Genomic DNA, 17,681 nt, shown 5'->3' with positions numbered 1-17,681 from the left:
AGATGCTGCCTGCCCTGCTGAGTCACTCCAGCATTCTGTGCCTATGTGGGGTTTCAACCCAGGGATAAACTGAGGCAGAGAGAGAAACCAAAGACTCTACTCAACAGCACCAAACAAGTCCGTATTTTTTTTAAACCACAATATTTGCAACGTTTATTTGTCAGTTTTCTTTTTTTGAAAAAGTGCTTTTTATTCTAAGTGATTACAACTGTGTGTGTGTGTGTGTGTGTGTAAGGCAAGCAACACACTGGTTTGCAATCCTGGTGCATGGCTACATTGAAGCAAGGAAATAAAGGTTACCATTAAAATACAAGTCAGTCAACCACTAACACATAATCACAGCTGTACACACAGACTACTTAACCCCAGGACTACCTCTACAACACTACCTCTACAAGACGCACTTCACAGCTCTGGAGCATCTACGGTGAACCGGGCATTCTGTACACATGCAAACAGGGCAAAACAAAATAAAACCATTATATAAAATAGCAATGGAGACTTCAACTGCGTGAATCGGTGGTCTCCTCGGAGACAACTTACTGATTTAATTACTCGTATCCATGAAACGTTGACAAGATTTCAGAAACCAGCAACACACAACATGACCCGGGGAGAAGTCTGCACGCTCAGTTTCCATCCCACACACATTTATTTTACAGGCAGCATCAAATGCTGAAATAGATATAGAATGAAAAATCATTGCAATGGAAAGCTGGAAGGTCGGTGCATGTAAAAGTGTGTGTTTAAATGTCTACCTCTTTTCTAGACATCATGCCATCTCTCCGCTCAGATTCAAGGTAATTCCATGACCAGAACTTTCACAAAATTCCGGGTGGGTTAGTTCTTATTTCACTCGCTCTATTGGAAGAGTTTAAAATATATTTTTTTAAATAGCCATTTCCAGTCTGAAGCTTAAAGTATTGGGCATATTGGTCAGCTGCTCATCTTTGTCACCACCGCTTCTTTTGGGGGTAAAATGCTGAACTAAATTCAAGGCCGGTTAAGACAGCAAAATCCATCTGTATTAAAGAAGGGCTGCAACCCAAAATGTCACCTATTCCTTTTCACCAGACACTGCCTGACCCGCTGAGTTATTCCAGCACTTTGCGTCCTTCCTCTTAGCTAGTATGATGCAATGATTGCAAGGCAGAGAGTTTGGTGCCACAGCTGATCAAAACCTAGGTTGGATCACATCTTCAGTAAAATATATTGGGCCAGGGGGAGGGAGAGTGCAGTAGGTTTACCAGAATGAAACCTGGATGGTTCAGAGACTGGAATTATTGGTGTTGGGATTTAGTTATGGGGTGATCTGTTTGAGGTTTTCAATATATTCTGGGGAATTGAGAAGATGGACAGAGAGAAAACGACTTCTGCTGGTCAGGGTAGCAAAATGCTGAGGATTGAGAACACTCTGATAAAACACAAAACAGATCAAGCAGTAAGTGCACAGTGTGGAAAGGTCACTGGTCTCAAACATGAACTGTTTCTCTCTCCAGAGACACGGTGTGAACTGTTCAGCTGTTTAAGAAGGAACTACAGATGCTGGAAAATTGAAGGTACACAAAAATGCTGGAGAAACTCAGCAGGTGCGGCAGCGTCTATGGAGCGAAGGAAATGGGCAACGTTTCGGGCCGAAACCCTTCTTCCCTATTTCCCTAACTCCACAGATGCTGCTGCACCCACTGAGTTTCTCCAGCATTTTTGTCTACCTGAGCTGTTCAGCTTCTTGATGGACAATTAGCAAGGGGTAGGGATGCTCCTAATGGGAACATCAGGAGGAATGAGAGGGAACAGCGAGTGAATCCTCACCCCTCAGAGCTTTCATAAAGGAGTCTCATTAAACATACCAATACAACTGAGAAGCTATCGATAGGCTACAAGACTTCTTTGAATATCAAAACTTATGTATGAAATGCACCTACACAATACATGGTCTAATATATATATATATATGCATTTTCAATGAATTACTTTTATGAAATCAGGAAACTCATTTTGCTTTATACCTTTATTAGTGGATTCTGTTCCTTGTCCTAAGCCACTGCACATATGCGTTCACATCCAGCCAAGGGAAGTTAAAAGGAAAACCAAATCATTTAAATTGTTGAGCTGCAAATTCCTTTACACCTGACACAGTGAGCAGACTCTAAGGGTGCAGCGACATTCATACTCTCCTTACGTGACCAGGAAGAATTTGCTAATTGGAACGGAGTTACCGAAACTGCCTTGAAATACACCCTTGCAACCCAAATCTTTAAGCGCTGATTCTCCTTAATTTCCACCAAGTAATTTTAGTCCACGAGACAAGCTTCTGCAGCAGCTGCTCAGAAAGCCGCTCGGCATTCATGCAGTGCAGCGGCAAACCGGACGGAGGCGCGGCGAGTTGGTGCAACACACAAACTGTTCATTGCCGGTACTGAGGTTGCCGAAGCTGCTGCAAGGCAGAAATGTATTCTTTAATACTTGCGGCAGATTGACTTCCGAGCTTCCTGCTAATGACAGATGGAACCTCGGCTGAAGACGGCATTGTTGTCTTGCGAAAGACTTTGGCTTTGTGGAAGTAGCCAATTTTTTTTTTTTTTAAATAGCAATGTTCCCTCTTCCCCTCCCACATGCCTGTTCCCTTCTCTATCCCTGCAACACAACTCAAACCCCATCTTCTTAGTCCTTCCTCCATCATCCAGCTTCAGTAACCGCGACAACAGCCTGTTTTCCCAGGTAGGCACAAAATGCTGGAGTAACTCAGCGGGTGAGGCAGCATCTCAGGAGAGAAGCAATGGGCGAGGTTTCGTGTCGAGACCCTTTCTTCACCCATTCCTTCTCTCCTGAGATGCTGCCTCACCCGCTGAGTCTCGACAAGAAACATTGCTCATTCTTTCTCGAATTACACCGATTTAAACCAGCATCTGCAGCTCTTTCTTACACAGCCTGTTTTCCCCAAGTTTGCCTCGCACTTTATACACATGCCAACCGCTCACACATGCAGGAAGGAACTGCAGATGCTTGCTTAAACCGAAAAGACACAAAAAGCTGGAGTAACTAAGCGGGTCAGGCAGCATCTCCTTTTCTCCAGAGATGCTGTCTGACCCGCTGAGATAACCCAGCTTTTTTTTTGCGTTTACCAACTGCTCACATCCGGCCCTCCCCATGCCAACAAACCGCAGGGCCTACCCTTCATCTCACCTGCTTGGAATCTTTCTACCGAGTTCCCCTTTGAAAGGATGACAGCCAGTTACATTCAAGGCACAAACCCATACTTTCAGACACAAGGTTATAAAGACTACTCCAATGCTAGATATTGGTTCAATACACAACAGTTATAAGGGACTAAAGGGCCTTTCACAGCAGTCGAGCTGAACCACTTTAATGCTACAGTTTTGAATCTTTAAATATGACACTGCAGGTTTTTCAGATCTTCCATTAACATCCATGCACCACAAAGTCATCATACTCTCCCTAAAAAGAGAAAAACAGGAAACAGTCAATATAATTCAATGTCAGCAGAATGTATTTCACAAAAAAAATGCAATTTGAACCAAAGCCACTATCTTTCTTTGCCCATACATGCATTACTTGGTTTAATCACTGACATAGAAACTTAGAAAATAGGTGCAGAAGTAGGCCATTCGGCCCTTCGAGCCTGCAACGCCATTCAATATGATCATCCAACTCAGTATCCTGTACCTGCCTTCTCTCCATACCAAGGGCCACATCAAACCCCTCTTAAATATAGCCAATGAACTGGCCTCAACTATCTTCTGTGGCAGAGAATTCCACAGATTCGCCACTCTCTGTGTGAAAAATGTTTTTCTCATCTCTGACCTTGTAGCTTTTAATATTAAAAAGGTCACAAAGTGCTGGACTAACTCAGCAGGCGTGATTGTAATCATGGACTGTCTTTCTTCTGGCTGGATAGCAAGCAACAAAAGCTTTTCACTGTACCTCAGTACACGTGGCAATAAACTAAACTGAACAGAACAGGTCAAGCAGCATCTCTAGAGCATGGATAGATGACGTTTCAAGTCGGGACCCTCCTCCAGTCAGGAGAAGGGTCCTAACCTGGAACGTCACCCATCCAGATGCTGCCTGACCCACGCAGTTATTTTAGAAGTTTGTGTCCTTTTTGTTTTGTAAGCCAGCATCTGCAGTTTCCTGCTTCTAACTTTAAAAATCCCTATTTTAGCACCAAGTTATTTCCTTTCAAAATCACTTATGGACCCCTCCTTGCGTGACACGTCACACAGAAATAGCCACATCCTGACCACCCCCTGTTCACAGGAATCACTTTCTGATTTGCTCATTACACGTTGCGGTTTGAACTGGTGCTCTTGTTGTTACCAGCTCAAGAAACCAATGCAAATATTTACAACCCTTCAGCTTTGATCTCCCACTATTGCCAGAACAATAACCAGTTGAACATTTACAAGAAACCGAAAGCACTCCCCGCTGCCTGAACAATCGACTAATTTAAGTTTAACAAAGAACAGCAGATGCTGGTAAAATTGAGAATAGACACAAAGTGCTGGAGTAACTCAGCGGGTGAGGCAGCATCTATGGAGAGAAGGAATTGGCTACGTTTCGAGTCGAGACACAAAATGTTGGAGTAACTCAGTGGGTGAGGCAGCATCTATGGAGAGAAAGAATTGGCGACGTTTCAGGTCTGAGTTACTCCATCATTTTGTGTCTACCACTGACTAATTTAAGTGATCTGCTTACAACAAAATTCGCTGTTAAGCAGAGAGGAACTAACAACATCTGACAAGATTAATGCCTAGCAACTGCATGGGATGTGTAAAACAGTGAGGTCAGTTTTCTGGCTTGTGCGTGTGGGACACATATTTACAGTCACTCGTGGGTACTGTCGGGTAGAAGGGGCTTTCTAAGGCAACTTATTTTCACAGTTCTTCCCCCCCCCCCAAAGGTTTGTGTAAATTTTGAGAAGGAGCTAACCTCAATGAGAAATGCATCGAGCAGGGCAGTACAGAGGCACCCAAAATAAAGATGTGTCTGTGTTCACCCTCACGTTAGACGGTCCCAACAAGTCTGCCAAGTATGGCACTCAACAAAAGTCCTTTATCAACAAGATCCCTTATCCTGTATCCATACGGCAGTCACGATGGCGCAGCGGTAGAGCTGCTGTCTTACAGCGAATGCAGCGCCGGAGACCCGGGTTTAATCCCGATTATGGGTGCTGTCTGTATGGAGTTTGTACGTTCTCCCTGTGACCTGCACGGGTTTTCTCCGAGATCTTCGGTTTCCTCCCACATTCCAAAGACGTACATGTTAATTGGCTTGGAGAATGTAAAAATTGTCCCCAATGGGTGTTAATGTGCGAGGATTGCTGGTCGGCCCGGACCTGGTGGGCCGAAGGGCCTGTTTCAGTGCTGTATCTTTAAACTAAACACTGTAAATGGCTCGCTTGGAATCGTATATTATCTTTCTGCTGACTGGTTGGCACGCAACAAAAGCTTTTCACGGTACCTGTGACAATAAACTAAACTGAACTGAAAAGACCTTGATGCCAATTAGTCAGGCAGGGAATTTTTTACGGATACAAGGGGAAAATAAGCAGTGCAGATTCACGCCAGGAACTTGTTCGTGAGCACTCTCCAGAAACAATCTAGCAACAATCTGGGGAGGTAGAGTTGCTGCTTTACAGCGCCGGAGAACCGGGTGCGATCCTGACTAACGGGTGCTGTCCGTATGGATTTTGTACGTTATCCCTGTGGCTGCGTGAGGACGTTCAGGAAGCCCGTGTCCATCTTTAGCCTCTCGTGACAAGTGGGCTAGTCATTTCAGCCGAGAGCAATGCCCGCAGGAGGTTTAATCGCCGACAGTCCAGGTCTGCAGCTGCTGCCATTCCTAATAATGCCTAGATCAATGTTTAATCACTATAACACAGTATAGTCTCCCCAGAGAGAAGTAATGCTTGCAAGTGAAGGCGTGCAGCAGCTGAGGCCAAGATCCTTCATCTCCTCCAGTGTCCAAACTCAGAACTAGCTCTTCTTATAACATCCGAGGCAAAGGAATCCAAACTGGGGAAAAATATTGGTGCACAAAGACGAACCTCCTTGCCCGGGAAAATCTCCCAATGTTTATTCCTGCTGTGATGCCTGAATGCTCATTTGACTGTCCAAATGTCCTGCCTGGTACTTCTGGTACATCTTAATCCCACAAGCCTGAAGCAGCGTTATTTTTAGTTTAGGTTAGAGATACAGTCTGGAAACAGGCCCTATGGCCCACCGAGTCCACACTGACCATCGATCAACAATGCCTGGCCTGCTGAGTTACTCCAGCACCTTGTGTCCGTTTGAGCCAGAATTATGCCTCTTAATTGGCACAAGCAATCCTGCCTAAAACCATGGTTGTCCCAGTCCCAGGGGTTGCAGACTGGTGTGAAACTCAAGGAAGAACACTGGGATTTACAATCTGGCAACTAGCACACACTTGAGATGAGGCAACTGTGCCACCATTTGAGACAGCGAGAGGAAATAAATACATTCACTAAATTTAGCTGCATTATTATCAGTTGAATGTGGAAACATCCTCCCTTTTTAAACTAAAGTGCAGAAACACCCCTCTAATGTCAGTTGAGCTGGATGCTCCCACTAGTATTTATACGTCTCATACACACACACACACCATTAAACAGCTTACATACCACACCATCTTCATCAATTCCTTCATCTTCGTCTGACTCATCGTCTGACAGGGGTTCTGAAGAGCCATAGTCTCTGAGCATCTGAGTTATTCCAGAGTCAGGCATGTACACTGCCAGGCAAATGGGTGTGCAGCCATTGTACATCTGGGCATGGACATCTGCCCCTCTGTTCAACAAGAGTTTGATGATGTGCCGGTTCTGCTGTTCTACTCCCAGGTGTAACGCAGTCCGACCTGCACATTTCTCCTGCAAACAGAAATTGATGCCAAGCTTTAAAGATCGGACAGAAATATACAAATCTCTTCGCAGGATATCAATCATCTTCTCATTAATTCCAACAATTTCACATGCAGAAGATTTAACAAGATAGTAATTTCACTGCACAAACTGTTTTAAAGCACTTCAAGTGATAAAGGGACATAGCAAGCAATTCTGATGTGTGCTGTTTTGTATAGCAGCACAAACCATGGCGTTTGGGCATCCCAAACTGATCTTTAGGAGATAGGTTTGAGAGAACACCCTATATTGTTGCTGTTTTGGGCACTCCCAAGAGTTAATGTGTTAAAGAGTTAATTAACCTAAGAGTTATAAGGTCATAAGTGATAGGAATAGAATTAGGCCATTCGGCCCATCAAGCCTACTGTGCCATTCAATCATGGCTGATCTATCTCTCCCTCCTAACCCCATTCTCCTGCCTTCTCCCCATAACCTCCGACACCTGTACTAATCAAACATCTATCTATCTCTCCCTTAAAAATATCCACTGACTTGGCCTCTACAGCATTCTGCGAAAAAGAATTCCAAACTTAATGTGTTAAAGTTAATGGCTGGTGTGTAATATTCAAATTTGCTAAGTCGGGGGCTGGCCTCTGATGTAACCATTCATTAATTTGAAATATATAAAAGCAGACATTTTAGATGCCAGAATATCCTAGTGGGAAGAACACGAATAACTAGTTAAGATAGACTCAAAATGCTGGAGTAACTCAGCGGGTCAGGCAGCATCTCTGGAGAGAAGGAATGGGTGACGTGTCGGGTCGAGACCCTTCTCCAGGTCAAGTCTGAAGAAGGGTCTCGACCCGAAACATCACCCATTCCTTCTCTCCAGTGATGCTGCCTGTCTCGCTGAGTTACTCCTGCATTTTCTGTCTCTCTTCGATTTAAACCAGCACCTGCAGTTCCTTCCTACACATAAAGATATCAGAGGACTTGCCTTTGCATTCACATCCACTTCAAAATGCAAAAGATACTCCACCACCTGAACATCATTAAGCAGTACAGCCACATGGAGGGGCGTGAAGCCTGAGGGTGGGAGATAAATGTATTAGAATGAAAGAATTAAAAAAAAAAAAACAGAGTTAGCCATTTGGTCCCAATCACTGGTAGGCTGACCTCTCACCCATGTGCCACTTTAATGCCCTAGTTACATTTAATTCGGGCTTTGGGCATATCAATCTTCCCTTCAATTCTTTTCTCAGCTTTCTTGCCCGAGTAGGCGAATTGAAAACCAGAGGACATAGGTGTGGGCAAGCAGGGCCAAAGGACCTATTTCCACATTGTACTTTTGATATCATTTCCACTTTTGACAAATGGGCCATCCCAGTATCTTTCTAGTCTAAGGATGAGAGCAGATGAAGGCAAGAAGGTTGGGAATTTCAGTGTAATAAGATATACAAAGCAGCAATGTCTCTGTAGCTTGAAGGATTGGAAAATTGCATTGTACTATCCAAAACCAGAATATGACAGGAAGAAGTTCAATAAAAATCACTGAAGTTATTTAAAAATCTTCTTGTCAGAGGTTACAAACATTGCTCCAATTGATACGTTTGATTTTCTCTCTACCAGATGAACAAATTGGAGCAACAGGCATCATGTGACATGCCCAGGGCTCCAACCAGGATGGCTCACACGATTGAAAGATACAGCACAGAAACTGGCCTCATCGGCCCACACAGACCATCGAACACCCGTTCACACTAGTTCTATGTTATCCAGCTTTCTCATCCACTCCCTAGACTATGGGCAACTTACAGAAGCAAATTAACCTGCAAACCTGCATGTCTTTGGGATCAGGGTGGCGACCAACCGGAGGAAATGCATACAGTCACAGGGAGAAGGTGCAAATCCAACACAGACAGCACACAAGGTCAGGAGCGAACCCAACCTGTTCATGGTGCTTTCAGAGAGTGACCACTTATCCCAGACAAGAGCCTTTACCATTGTGAAAATGATGGACCAGGGAGAGGGAACGCTGGGTGCAAGGTTGGAATGGAATAAAATTGGAACCTGCCCAAATAATTGAAGTTCTCATATCTGTTAACCAGAATACTGAATTTCATTCAGAACCTGTTGAAAGTTATAAAAATAAATAAAGTGCTGGGGTAACTCAGGAGGTCAGGCAGCATCTCTGGAAGACATGGATAGACAATGTTTCGGATCAGACTCAATCCTGTCCATGTCCTCCAGGCATGCTGCCTGACCTGCTGAGTTACTCCTGCACTTTGTTTATTTTTGTAAACCAGCATCTGCAATTCTCCATTTGTTCAAAGTGAATATTAACTCAGAGACTACTTTACCTCGGTAGTTATAGAAATGTAGCTGCTGCCGAAACTGTGCAGGGTCCAACAGACTGGAATACTTTAGTTCGGTGGAATGTTGAAACAGGAGTGCCTGGACACAGGCAAGTGCCATCTCCTTGCAAGCCAGGTGTAAAGCAGTGTTCCCATCCTTCTCTTGAAGCAAGAGGTTCGCTCCAGCTGCTACCAACTTCGTCACCAACTCCGCCCGCCCAAGGATCACGGCCAAATGCAGCGCTGTCTGCAAGAGATTTACGCAGGGGATGAAAGCAAATAGTTTTTGGCAACCCAAGCGTGGGGCGTGGAAGGAGAGTCTGCACTTTTGTTAAAGAACAAAAACACAGAATAATTTGATATAACAAGGAAACATGCTGAATAACACGATTATTTCCGTTTGCACTCTAATCACCTGCTTCATGTCGTTCTGTAGATCGAGAAAATCTGTACCCTTCATACAATGGAGAAGGTGCTCCAGTAGGCAATCTTCCTCATGAATGATGGCGAGGTGCAGCATCCTATTAAAACAAAACAATCCAGACACTAGTCGATCACCTTGATGTTTAACAACTGTTCAATACAGCTTAGCTCCCTGGGCTAATGAGACAGTGTGAGAGACAGCAAGAAAATGAACACGTGAAAGAAGAAGAAATAGCCACAGTGGGGGAAAGATACACACACAGTCAGAGAAAGAGAGATAGAGAGCTAGAGAGAGACAACCAGAATGGAGGCAGCCACTAGTTTACAATCATTTGTATCCTAGAGGCCAATTAAAGACTGTGTTTAGGGTCGGATCAGTGCAGGTAATCTGCTCCCTAATTACAGACAATTTAAACACTGAAAACAAAGAAGTGAACCAGCAAAAAGGAGAGAGAGAGAGAGATGTGCTGGAGGGAGGGAGAAAGAAAACTGTTCCTAAAAGTTTGATAATGGAAAATTACACAAATTAGACAATAATTTAGACTTTAACATTAAAACAGCTGAAAACTGCATTGGCACATAATATATTGGACTTAATTCGTAACTCTTTAGGAAATAGTATATTGTTAGAACTTCTGCACCAAAAGATGTGGCATAAACTAGAGCAAGGACATTGTCTGCATATCTCTGTAAAACCAGGACAGCACATCAATGTGAGGAAAAAGAAAGTACTGATACACATTCGAGTTTCTTAACTCCCTCTCCTTCGACATGTGGTGAGCAACATGACTAATGTGGAAAATACTGTAGCTAAATAAAGTAGGGCAGCCACTTCTTCGCAACGAAGATGGCATTTAATCCCTTCTGTGTAAAGTTTAAGTTGATGTCCCTGGAAACCTCAACTTTAAGCAAAAGCCCTTATTCTGCGTCAGTGCCACCACCTCACTGCATGACTGCACTCCATGGGTGCGACTGGTCCTTGATTATGCTGCTGGCCTTGCCGAGGCAGCGCGAGGTATAAATGGAGTCAATGGAAGGGAGGTTGGTTCGTGTGATGGTCTGGGCTGCGTCCACAATTCTCTACAATTTCTTGCGGCCTTGGATGGAGATGTTCCCAAACCAAGCTGCCATGCATCTCGGCCACCAAGGCCAAATCAGCATGCAAGAAATACATGTGCAAATGTAGGGAACTGTCTAGGCTGATGACAACCGGGTACAGGCCGATTGTGGCTCACCAACTGTGGCAAACTGGTACGATGCGACTCGCGCCACAGGTAATTAGAACAAGGGACTTTCTGGTTTTCTAAAAATATACCGACAGGCTCAGAGAACGTTATGGGTTTATTTCCTCAAAGCTGCAGCTGGGAGAAAAATATTTAGCATCCAATACGCGATAACATTTATCTTCATCACCAGATGTCCCTGTCCCTTTTCTTTCACTTATGTCCCTCTGTAAGGAAAGTAGCATTAAGCTCTAAAGTACACACAAGTGGTGTGATAGCAACATATGGATTCACAGGAAAGAATGATAACACTCTACCAGTCCTTTCCTTCACATGTTTAGTTTAGTTTATTGATACAGTGCGGAAACAGGGCCTTCGGCCCACTGACCAGTGATCCCCGCACCCTAACACTATCCTGCACTCACTAGGGACAATTTACAATTGTACCAAGCCAATTTACCTACGTCTTTGGAGTGTGGGAGGAAATGGGAGATACCAGAGAAAACCCATGCAGGTCATGGGGTGATCGTACAATCCCTGTACAGACAAGCACCCTTAATCTCCAGCGCTGTAAGGCAGCAAATCCATCGTTATGCCACCGTGGTGCCTTTTATGCTTCTCACCATTCCCCAGGCAAGAATTTTTCATGAACTTCACAGATGAGTGAGGAACTTTGTAGGTCACAAGCATACCTTTGTCCATTATGTATAAAAGCAAAGAAATCCTGCTAAATCGTTCTTAGTCACTGATCAAGCATCAATGGAATGATAGCAGTCAAAGGATTGGTCCAAGTCAGCATGGATTTATGAAGGGGAAATCCTGCATGGCTAATCCTCTGGAATTCTTTGAGGATGTTGACAAGTAAAACGGATGAAGGAGAGCCAGTGGATGTAGTATATCTGGACTTTCAGAAAGCCTTTGATAAGATCCCACACGAGATTAGTGGGGAAAATTAGAGCACACAGTATTGGGGGTAGGGTATTGACATGGATAGATAATTGGTTGGCAGACAGGAAACAAAGAGTAAAAATGCGTTTCATTTGAACACACTTTTGCAAGATCTGGAATGTTGTATCAGAAGGTAATGGAATCAAGTTTCAGTCTTTAGATTTGGGGTGGAAAAAGGCTCTACGGCCCATCGAGTCCCCACCAACCATTGATCACCTGTTCTCACTACTTCTATGTTATCCCACTTTCACATCCACTCCCCACACACTAAGGACAATTTGCAGAAACCAATTAACCTACAACAAACTTGCCATATAGGGGAAAACCGGGATCACAGGGAGGAAACCTATGTGGGCACAGAGGGAATGAGCAAACTCCACACAGACAGCACCTGAGATCAGGATCAACTGTGGGTCTCTGGCACCAAGGGCAGCAGCTCTCCCAGCTGCACCACTGAACCTACACTGTAAACAGGCCCATGAATTCTTGCCAATCATCGGGCACCCATTTACACTTATCCCATTTTGTTCCCACTCCATTTCCATCAACTCTCTTACACACTCTGGACAATACACAACATCCAATCATACTACTGATCCACGTCTTTGGGATGTGGGAGGAAACCGGAGTGCCTGGAAAAATTCAGTTAGGCACGGACAGAATGTGCAAACTACAAACTTGGCAGCAGGTCAGGATCAAACCCAGGTCTCTGGGGCTGTGAGGCAGTGGTTCTACCCGCTGCTCCACGGTGCTGCCCCATGGGTATTTAAGGGGGGGACAACAGTTGAGGAAGTGGCTGGGATCTTCCTTCTTTCAAAGAATAAGAATTGTCTTCATAGGCCAAATGCCTCGTCTTGTATTGCTAGGTCAGAGATAACGTTTAAAATACCATTAATGTGGCAAACACTACTGGGAAACATTGACGAATACAACCTCAGACCGCATCAATGAGGTGTCAATGCTGGGACTAACCAATTAGAGACACAGCACAAAGAAGATAAAGATGTCTAGACTTCAGTAGCTGAACTGTCAGGGGTTTAAATATATCTCTGCACCTCCAACACACCCACATCTGAACACTTGACCCGAGAGGTGAAAATATTCCCTCCCATTATGCTCCAGGTATGTTATGAGTCAGCTGTGGAATAAAACCATTTTTAAAAGCATCTCGAAAAGATGAGCAAAGACCGTTGATCTGAGCAATTCAGCCAACTGTATATTTATCCCTTACTGAACAGCACTGAATGAATTTTTTTAAATCTTATTTATGATTATAGGACCTTTCTGGATGTAATCTGAACCTGACCATTCCTACAATATTGGACTTTTAAAAGTACTTTGATGGGTCTGATCTTTCAGGGAATCCATGTAATAAAATGCAAGCATTTTCCTTCTAAGAAACGTACAAAACTTGAAAATTGTATTTATGCAGATTTCTACAAAGCACAGTACAGCACGGGAATAGACCCTTCAACCCACATTGTTTGTGTTGAACAGGATGCTGTTAAACTGGTATGGAATGGAACTGATTCAATAGCTCTGTGGCATTGCCCAGGTGGGTCGAATAGCTTACTTCAAATATAATAAATACATCATCACCATGTTAGACAGTGAATTCCTGAACCTACACAAAGCAAGTGAAAATACATTTCAGAATTCACTTTTAATTCTTCTTGGCATTAGTAACCATATCCTCTAGCTCACTTCTCTGCTAAAGGAGATAGATCCTTCCGATTCTAGCTACCAAGAATTCTATTTCTAAAGCCTCAACTAAAATTTCCCTTTGACCTCTTGAATTAGCAAAACCTCGGCTTCCTCCGATAACAAATATAGCAGATTGAAATACCTCCCAGTGCAGTCAACAAAACCAATACCTACATGTATGCAGTAGATATCATGCCTCTTCAAAGCCTTTAAAAACCCACTCTGAAGCTTCCAGTTCTGATCTAAGTTGACACACCAGTCCAATATTAAGCAACGGTTGCTCTTTTTGCAAGTACCAATTTTACACAAGGCGCATAACACTATGGCCTAATTTGCTTTCTCAGAAATATGCAAAAAATAGACAGGCAGCATCTACTGAGAGAGAGAAAGAATTAACACCTTCAGTCTATTACCTTTTTATCCACATTCTTAAACTTAGCGCATTGGATCTACAATTCCAACCACACCATCAGCATGACTTCATTCCCAAACAACAAAGGTGCCACATCACAAAAGAAGATATAATGGCATCTGGCAAAAGGATTATCGTTAAAATTTATGCTGCCTGGAGGAGAGTGTATGAGCCACAAGGAGAGATTGGACAAATTGGATTGGCTTCTCTCGATTGCCAGACATTGAGGACACCCGACAGAATTATATAAACTTAAGAGAAGTAAAGTTAGGGTAGACTGAACCTTTTTTTCCAGATTGGAAAAGTCAAAGACCAGAGGACATATCTTAAACACGAGAGGAAGGAGTTTTTAAAAAAGATGCACAGGGCAGGCTTTTTAAAAAATTTAAACAGACTGGTGGGTGCCTAGAACGTGCTGTTAATGGTAGTAATGGAACCAGATACAAGAGTGTTATTTAAGAAGCTTTTAGATAGGCACACGGGCATGCATGGAATGGATCATGTGTGGGCACAGGAGATTAGTGTAATTTGACAACATATGGTGGTTCAAAGTGCCTGTTTCTGTGCTGTACTGTTGCAGATTCTTGGTTTGGATAGAATACAAAGTGCTGGTGGTCACAGGAGGACACAGATAGGCAACATTTAAGGTCTGGTCCCAACTTCAGTCGAAAGAAAAGGATCCCGACCCAAAACATCGCCTATCCATTGCCTCCAGGGATGCTGTCTGACCCCCTAAGTTATTCCAGCGCTTTCTGTACTGTTCTATGGTTGAGCAATCTTACTGGAAAGAGTTACAGATTCAGGTAGGCAATTCCAGAGCTTTGGGCCCAGGCAGATGACAGTATGTCAATGGTGAAGAGGTACAAAAAGCTTGGAGCCAGGAAGCTGAAGGAATAGCAATGGTGGAGAGGTGCCAATAATAATAGGAGCACAGTGACCCCAGAGGAAGGGTAGTTACAATGGGGGGGGGGGCGGACACATAAAGGTGAATGTAGTAAGGGGGTGTGCATGTGAATGGCGGGGGAGGGCGAAAAAGCGTGCAAGCAAATGGGGGAGGGGGAGTAATGTGCAAGCGAATGGAGAGATGCAAGTCAATGGGGGTGTCGTGCAAATGGATGGGGTCGTGCAAGGGGATGTGGAGGGTCGTGCAAGGGGATGTGGAGGGTTGTGCAAGGGGATGTGGAGGGTTATGCAAGGGGATGGGGGGGCGTACACATGAATGGGGGAGTCGTGCAAATTAATGGTAGTTGTGCAAATGGATGGAGGGGGAGTCGTGCAAGGGGATGGGGGGCGTGGTCGTGCAAGGGGATGGGGGTCGTGCAAATGAAATGAATGGGGGTCGTGCAAGGATGGGGGGGGGGGGTCGTGCAAGCCCATGGGAGCGCCCCCCCCCCCCTTCCCCAAGTGTGAACAGGCGTGAGCGCGCCCGGACGCGCGTGCAAGCGAGTGTGCAACACACTCACGAGTCGAGCTCCTCGGTGCGGTAGCTGAGCAGTTGCGCCAGGTCGGCGGGCGCCGGCTCCCGTTCCCGGCCACGGAGCTCCACCCGCTCCAGGCCGCGGGTGATCTGGCCGATGCCGCACTCGAGCCGCTGCTGGCTGGACGGCCACACGTCGGGCTCGCATCCCGGGCCGGACACGGACACGGACACGGACACCGCGGCCCCGTCCAGCGGCCCGAAGTGCCGGCTCTGCAGGTCGCTGAGAGAGCCGATGCCGCTGTCATAGTGATCCTCCACCTCGGCCTCCCCGCCCCACGGAGCCGCCCCTTTCCCCGCGCCCATCTTCGACCGCTCCTCGCTGATGAGAACCTCCATGTTGGCGAAAATAAACCCCCTCTCTTTTCGGATTCTAACGACGCATCTCGCTTCTTCAGCCGGATCGGTGAGGTAAAGTGGCCATTACTTCCCTCGTTTTGTCGGGAAAGTGGGGAATTTACAGACCCCCGGAGCGGCCCCTCGGACAAAGATGGCCGCCGCCTTGTTTACTCTCCGGGCGACGGGAATCCCCTCCGCCCCCCCCCCCCCCGCCCGGTCCCAGGGCAAGGCCAATCAGCGCGCAGCTTCTTGCTGGGTGGCCGCCCATTGCGGGAGGGCAGTAACTGCACATGCGCCAGCGCAAAGCCTGATGGATATTGTAGTCTCTATCTCCAAAGCCAATTTGTTTAAGAAGGAACTGCACATGCGCCAGCGCAAAGCCTGATGGATATTGTAGTCTCTATGTCCAAAGTCAACTTGTTTTAGAAGGAACTGCACATGCGCCAGCGCAAAGCCTGATGGATATTGTAGTCTACATAGAAAACATAGAAACATAGAAATTAGGTGCAGGAGTAGGCCATTCGGCCCTTCGAGCCTGCACCGCCATTTAATATGATCATGGCTGATCATCCAACTCAGTATCCCGTACCTGCCTTCTCTCCATACCCTCTGATCCCCTTGGCCACAAGGGCCACATCTAACTCCCTCTTAAATATAGCCAATGAACTGGCCTCCACTACCCTCTGTGGCAGAGAGTTCCAGAGATTCATCACTCTCTGCGTGAAAAAAGTTTTTCTCATCTCGGTTTTAAAGGATTTCCCCTTTATCCTTAAGCTGTGACCCCTTGTCCTGGACTTCCCTAACATCGGGAACAATCTTCCTGCATCTAGCCTGTCCAACCCCTTTAGAATTTTGTAAGTTTCTATAAGATCCCCTCTCAATCTTCTAAATTCTAGAGAGTATAAACCAAGTTTATCCAGTCTTTCTTCATAAGACAGTCCTGACATCCCAGGAATCAGTCTGGTGAACCGTCTCTGCACTCCCTCTATGGCAATAATGTCCTTCCTCAGATTTGGAGACCAAAACTGTACGCAATACTCCAGGTGTGGTCTCACCAAGACCCTGTACAACTGACCAAGACCCTGTACAACTGTATCTCCAAAGTCAATTTGTTTAAGAAGGAACTGCACATGCGCCAGCGCAAAGCCTGATGGATATTGTAGTCTCTATCTCCAAAGCCAACTTGTTTAAGAAGGAAGGTAGACAAAAATGCTGGAGAAACTCAGCGGGTGCAGCAGCATCTATGGAGCGAAGGAAATAGGTGACATTTACGGGAGGAGCCCGAAGGCTGGGGGATGGGAGGAGACAGCAGGGGGACTGAGGAAGGGGAGAAGATAGCAAGGGCTAACAAAATTGGGAGAATTCGATGTTCATGCCCCCAAGATGCAGACTCCCCAAGCGGAATATGAGGTGCTGCTCGCTGTGGCCATGGAGGAGACCCAGGACAGAGAGGTCGGAGACGGAGTGGGAGGGGGAGTTGAAGTGCTGAGCCACCGGGAGGTCAGCTGGGTTATTGCGGACCGAGCGGAGGTGTTCGGCGAAACGATCGCCCAACCTCCGCTTGGTCTCACCGATATAGATCTGCTGACATCTAGAGCAGCGGATGCAATAGATGAGGTTGGAGGAGATGCAGGTAAACCTCTGTCGCACCTGGAACGACTGCTTGGGTCCTTGAATGGAGTCGAGGGGGGAGGTAAAGGGACAAGTGTTGCATCTCTTGCGGTTGCATAAAAATATTAAAGGGTCGCTGGTGGCATCGATGTGGAGGTCGGTGAAGGCGGCGTCCTGGTGAGTATTGTTTAAAAAGGAACTGCACATGCGCCAGCGCAAAGCCTGATGGATATTGTAGTCTCTATTTCCAAAGCCAACTTGTTTAAGAAGGAAGGTGGACAAAAATGCTGGAGAAACTCAGCGGGTGCAG

General features: G+C 45.5%; 1 protein-coding gene across 1 annotated transcript; it reads right to left on the bottom strand.

Moving 5' to 3' along the window:
• Positions 1 to 507: 507 nt before the first annotated feature.
• Positions 508 to 15,956, bottom strand: LOC129714114 (NF-kappa-B inhibitor beta-like). The gene is made up of 6 exons (XM_055663595.1): positions 15,408 to 15,956; positions 9,650 to 9,755; positions 9,241 to 9,481; positions 7,878 to 7,966; positions 6,665 to 6,910; positions 508 to 3,459 (listed from the first exon to the last, which is right to left on the bottom strand). Exons 1-6 carry the CDS (start codon positions 15,758 to 15,760, stop codon positions 3,424 to 3,426), a joined length of 1,071 nt encoding a protein of 356 aa, XP_055519570.1. The 5' UTR covers positions 15,761 to 15,956; the 3' UTR covers positions 508 to 3,423.
• Between the last annotated feature and the right edge of the window lie 1,725 nt (positions 15,957 to 17,681).

Source organism: Leucoraja erinacea, chromosome 38 (genome assembly GCF_028641065.1).
Source record: "Leucoraja erinacea ecotype New England chromosome 38, Leri_hhj_1, whole genome shotgun sequence".
NCBI classification, from domain to species: domain Eukaryota; kingdom Metazoa; phylum Chordata; class Chondrichthyes; order Rajiformes; family Rajidae; genus Leucoraja; species Leucoraja erinaceus.
Note: the sequence above shows the minus strand (reverse complement) of the source record. Positions and strands in the feature narration are given on the sequence as shown.